A 5,238-nucleotide genomic window follows, 5' to 3' on the forward strand; every position below is an offset into this window, starting at 1 on the left:
AAAGGAAAGGAAAGGAAAAGAAAAGAAGAAAAGAGAAGAGAAGAGAAAAGAACTAATGAACTTTGGGCAGGGAAAAACCGTAATCACATCATCCCCCCCCCAACTTCCCCCTTTGCCCAAACTAGCTTCCTGACCTCAGTTGTAGAGCCCCATCTCACCTGGTAAGATTTCAGTTCCTACCTACCGAAAGTAAATCAGATCTAAAGAAACCTGTGTGTTGTAAACAGTTCCTATTGGCTTGAATCTCTTGGGTGGCATCTTTACAGAAAATAATCAGAAATAATACCAGTGGGGGGTAGAGGGCTCAGCTTGCTGGGAATGAGACCCAGTTTCCACATATCCAGCTTCACTTGTCTTCCTTAGGTGATAGGCCCTGGCTGCACAGAGCAAAGAACCAGGTTGCCCTGCTGAGGGCAGAGTAAATCTCCAGGAACAGGTTTGCAGGAATTAACTCTGCAAGATGATGGGAAGAAAGGGATCAGGAGGGAACAGATTTAGGTTAAAGTTAGGGAGACCAAGGAAAACTGCAAGAGTCCAAAGCACCTCCGAGCTATTTTGGAAAACTGAGAATATAAATCTTTGGGCAGAATAATTCCCTGTCCCTGCCCTCATGTTTTCTCAGCACTGATGGAATCAGCTGATTTCTTCACTAGAGGAACAACCGGGAACTAATGTTTCCAGTCACTTGCAGCATCATTTGTAAGTTTCCTTGTGCATTGCTTCCAACCTGTTTGATGGATTGTTGCTCTTCCTAAAACTGTTCAAATTCCATCACATAATTCCGGTTTTAGTACTAAAAGAGCTGTAGGGGAAAGGGGAGGAAAGGGGAACTGCCACAGAAAATAAATACTAGGTAAGGAATATTGACATTTCCCTGCTAAATAAATCAACAAGTTTGTCTGTCATTAATTGTCAGTGTTACTTTAAATGGAATGACTTGTCCTTTCAACTGTGAGCAGCTTAGCTCTTTTGAGGATGGGGAGTTAGTACTCGGTAGGCAACATCATGACTGAGGGGATGCCATGAACTCCTTCAACCCAAGCCCCACATTACTAGTTTTTAGTCAACACTTCCCTCTATATTCTCAGACACCTTCCCTCCCCCCATCTGTGCCTTTCTCTAGGTATGGGCAAGGGGGAGATGGGGAAAGATGGTGAGAGCAAACACCACAAATTGAAAACCTTGATTTTTGTTTCATTTATTTAAATAAATATAAATATAAATTTTATATAAAACTATTCACATACAAAGGGACTTCGGCAATTTGAATTCCAATCTCTCCCCAGGCAAATTTTCAGGAGGCGAGACCTACAGGGTTTAATTCTCTAAATTATTTGCAATTGAATACTTTCATTTAAAAAACAACAACAGAAAATAATCAAGAAACCCCCGTTCTCTTCTTAGGTTCTGAAAGACAGTGGGGAAGGGGAAAGGACATGCGCTTTCAAAAACCCACATACAGTGTTAAACCAACCGTGTTTTTTTTTCCCTGTTACATGACAAAGCAGAGTTGAATCTAGATTATTTACATTAAAAAAAAAAAAAACAAAGACCTATAACTTTGAGTGGAACTTCAAACAAACAGGTCAAGGATGAGACCTGAAGGGTCAGGCCGGGCATGTGCGCCGGGAGAATGCTCAGCTCCCTCCTTCTGCAGATGGGACCACTGCATGGGTGAGGATTTGGGCCCCTGGGTACCGGTCACCTTGACGTTGTGGGGGTGGCCAGGAGCGTGTGGTGAGAGGGAGGAGGGCCTTCCTCATAAGGGAGAAATCTCCTTGTCATCGTTGGCCGAGGCCGGGGACAAGGAGTCCTCATCCTCTGAGCGCGCGTAGTGCGCCTGGCTGCCTACGCACTTGCAGCCCGCGTGACTGTTCCTCTGGGTGCCCTTCCCTTCTTTCTTATGCTTCACCCGACGGTTCTGAAACCAGATTTTCACCTGCTTCTCTGACAGGTTCAGGTATGTCGCGATTTCGATCCTCCGGAGTCGAGACAGGTACATGTTGGAAGAGAATTCGCGCTCCAGCTCCAGGAGCTGCGTGCTGGTGAACGCCGTCCTCATTCTCTTGCCATTGGGTACCTGGCTGGCGTCCGAGCCCCCTGCAGACCGGCCAAGAGAGGCAGAGACGTAATTCTCGGGTGAGGAGATCCCACCCCACGTGCCAGCCCTTGGACAGGACGCCTCTCCAGGACCCACCCGCGAAGCTCAAGCACCTGTCCCCATCCCTCTCCCTTTCCCATTTCATGGCACTTCGTTACTCAGCGGGGAAGGACAGAGACCGCCACAGCAAGTGAAGGCCTTTGATGTGTGAGATATAAAGTCAGAGGCTTAAAGAGGGGTGGGGGGCATTGTCCGGTCGTCTCCCTTCTAGCCTAGCAGAGAGGCAGGCTGGCTTGGCCAAAAGCATGGACATGCTTTAGCTAGCCCCGACGACGGAATGCCACACTTAAGTTCAAACATACCCACCCCGAACCTCAGCCAGTTTGGCCTTCGGTTTCTCAACCCTCAAGTTTGAGGTCCCAAAGGCCCCGATATTACGCAAGACTGAGACACCAGGTCCCCGGAGTGCACGCACCAGGCTGCTTGGAGAGGTTGGAAAGCTAACTTCCACCTTGGTGGAACTTCTGGAGACGACTCCACAGTTACACGAAAAGCCCCTCCTCCCACTCACCCCCCGCCCCAGGCTGCCACTTCCTCCACTGACGACGGAAAGTTTGCTCCTGGGAGCCGGGAAGGCGCGGCGCGTAGGTGCCCAGAGCCCGCGCCCTACCCATGGTGAGGCAGTGGAATCTCCGCGGGTCCCCCACGTTGTAGGTGGTGGCGGCGCAGACAGGTGCGTGGTGCTGAGGGTGCCCCAAGGCTGCCGCGGCCGCCGCCGCAGCCGCCGCGGCTGCTGCGGCGGCGGCGGAGCCCGGCTGCTGGGGCTGATGGTGGTGATGGTGGTGCTGCGGCGGGTGGTGATGATGGTGCGCGTGGCTCACGCGTGGACAAAACTGCGCGTCCCCGGGACCCGAAGAGAACTGACCCTTGAGCAGGGGCAGGGCCCCTACGCCCCCCGGCGTCCCCCCACCGCCGGCCCCTGTGCTCCCGGCGCCTGCGCCCCCGCCGCCGGAGCCCGCGGGCCCGCGAGAGGAGTGCAGGTGCGAAGTGACGCAGAGTGGGCAGACGCAGAACGCGCCACTCTTGCGGGACGGGCAGCCGGGCCCAGACACAGACATCACCAGCGGGGACGGCATGCCCAACGGGATGAAGAAATCTGGCCCCGGGTGCGGCTCTGGCAGCGAGGGCGCGGGCCGCGAGGAGTCCTTGATGATGAGCGAGTCGACATAGAAGGAGCGCGACATGTCGGGAGGGGGTTGGCTGGAGGGCCGGGCCGGCGGTGGCGCCCCCTCCCCTCCTCTCCTGTTCTGAGCTCTGCCCCGGGCGCGGCGCGGACGCAGGCGGTCAAGCCCTCGGGGACGCGGAGGTGTTCGGCGTCTGGGCTGCGAACAAAGGGGTCCCTGGAGAGGGCTGGTCCTCACGTCCCCCGCCCGGCGCCCCGGCTCCGGGATTTTATAGCCCCCACCCCGGCACGTGATGCTGCGGAGTACCGCTCGGCTCAGGCTCCTCAGCAGCTCCCCACCCTCGGGATAGGCTGCCCGAGTCACAACAGAAGCGGCGAGGAGGGGCGGGCGCGCGGCAGGGAAGAACTCGAAGGAGGGGGATGGGGGAGACTTTGCAAAGTGTAGGTTTTGTTAATTTCGCGGGGAGGCCGGCCTCCTCCCCCTCTTTCTCCACGCTTTCTCGAGAAATCAGAGCTGCATCCTCCATCCTACCCCTTTCCCCGGCCTGGGCCCCAGCCCAACTCTTCCCACTCCCGGCCGAAAAGGGCACCAGGTGGGGACCTTGAGGCCTTTTTAATAGGGAATCCCAGTGCTCCCTGCTCCTCTGTACCAGACGCGGCTGAGGCGCGGGAGAGTGTGAGGCCTGCTGTTCCCAGCACGATTGTGTGGGCGGTGGACTGGCTTCAGCCCAGTCCCGCACGGCGGCTTGGACCACGGACACACACACACTCACACACACAGTGCCAGAGTCATTCAGATGGTTAGTTCGTGACCGATCCGATCCGGGGCGCAAGGGTGAAGCCTCCTACCTAAGAAGCTTCAGAGAGCTTTTCATTCTAATGCTTGAGACGCTCTAAAATGCCTTTGCACTTGGGGCTTTCCTGGAGCTGCTTAGATCAAGGACACTTCCATGTGCTCCTTTGTAATCGTCTATGTACCCTGCGGGAGAGACCCGTCCAAGAGTCACTCTCCTTTCTCCAAGCCAGTGCATTTCCAGGACAACCCTGCAAACTCCATCCCAATGATTTTGGAGAGAGGACCCAAACCCCAGCCCTCCTGCGACCGAGCAGGCTTGGGGAAGGCTTTGCTCTGGGTCCTGTGATTTTCTGCGCCTTTCTGTTTTACAGACCTTGAGCAACTGGCAGGATAACCGGGAAGCACTCCCCCCACCCCCACCCCGCACCCCTTTAAAAGCTGAAAGGGGCTGAAGGAATGTGAGCCACTCAAGGAATCCTGCCTCAGGATAGGAGAGGTGGTTTGGTAAAGGAAATCCGAGGGGCACAGGCTCCAGCAGAAGACTTGCACCTTGGTGGCTGCCAAGATAGAGGCTATTGATTTTTGGAGAAGGTGAGAGGGCAGAGGTGACAGCTTTCCCCTTTTTTGCCCCTGTAGGAAAGTCTGGTTGGAGCAGGGAGGGTGAGCAAATGCTCCATACAAATCTGATCCTTCTTCCAAAACAGCCGACTTCAGGCCTGCATTCACAATGGTGTGAAGAAACTTGGGGACAGGACTCCTTCCACCTCTGAGAACCCAGTGCCCAAATCCTAGGGGAGCATCAACTTCTCAGCGAGAGGCATAGGCTCTCTCTCTGTCCTCTGTCTGCCTCTCCCTTCCCCTTTTTCATCTCTGGGACCATTTCTTTTGCCTGCTAGAGAAGTGTAATTGGGTTGTAGGGACGCCCCGCTCTGGGGAGCCCAGGATTTATGGATGGCAATTAAAGTTTTATGAATTGCAGCTGAGGCTGGTTATTGAGCTATTTGAATGTGATTAGAATTCAATTAGAAAGCGGTTAGTGGACGGTGGGTCTCCAGAGTGTAAACAGACAGCTATTCCAGAAATGTGCTAATCCAACATCTTGTGACAACAATTAAGGAGTCTCAGGGCTTAACTCAGGGCAGCTCAGCTGTAACTACT

The 5,238-nt window shown here is 54.3% G+C and overlaps 1 protein-coding gene across 1 annotated transcript; it reads right to left on the minus strand.

Annotated features, from left to right (window-relative positions):
* Positions 1-1,681: 1,681 nt before the first annotated feature.
* GSX2 (GS homeobox 2) lies at positions 1,682-3,380 on the minus strand. The gene is made up of 2 exons (XM_032851760.1): positions 2,772-3,380; positions 1,682-2,100 (listed from the first exon to the last, which is right to left on the minus strand). The coding sequence occupies exons 1-2, from the start codon at positions 3,343-3,345 to the stop codon at positions 1,760-1,762; spliced, it is 915 nt and encodes a 304-aa protein (XP_032707651.1). The 5' UTR covers positions 3,346-3,380; the 3' UTR covers positions 1,682-1,759.
* Between the last annotated feature and the right edge of the window lie 1,858 nt (positions 3,381-5,238).

Source organism: Lontra canadensis, unplaced genomic scaffold (assembly GCF_010015895.1).
Source record: "Lontra canadensis isolate GAN:19392208 unplaced genomic scaffold, GSC_riverotter_1.0 scaffold1, whole genome shotgun sequence".
Taxonomy (NCBI): Eukaryota; Metazoa; Chordata; class Mammalia; order Carnivora; family Mustelidae; genus Lontra; species Lontra canadensis.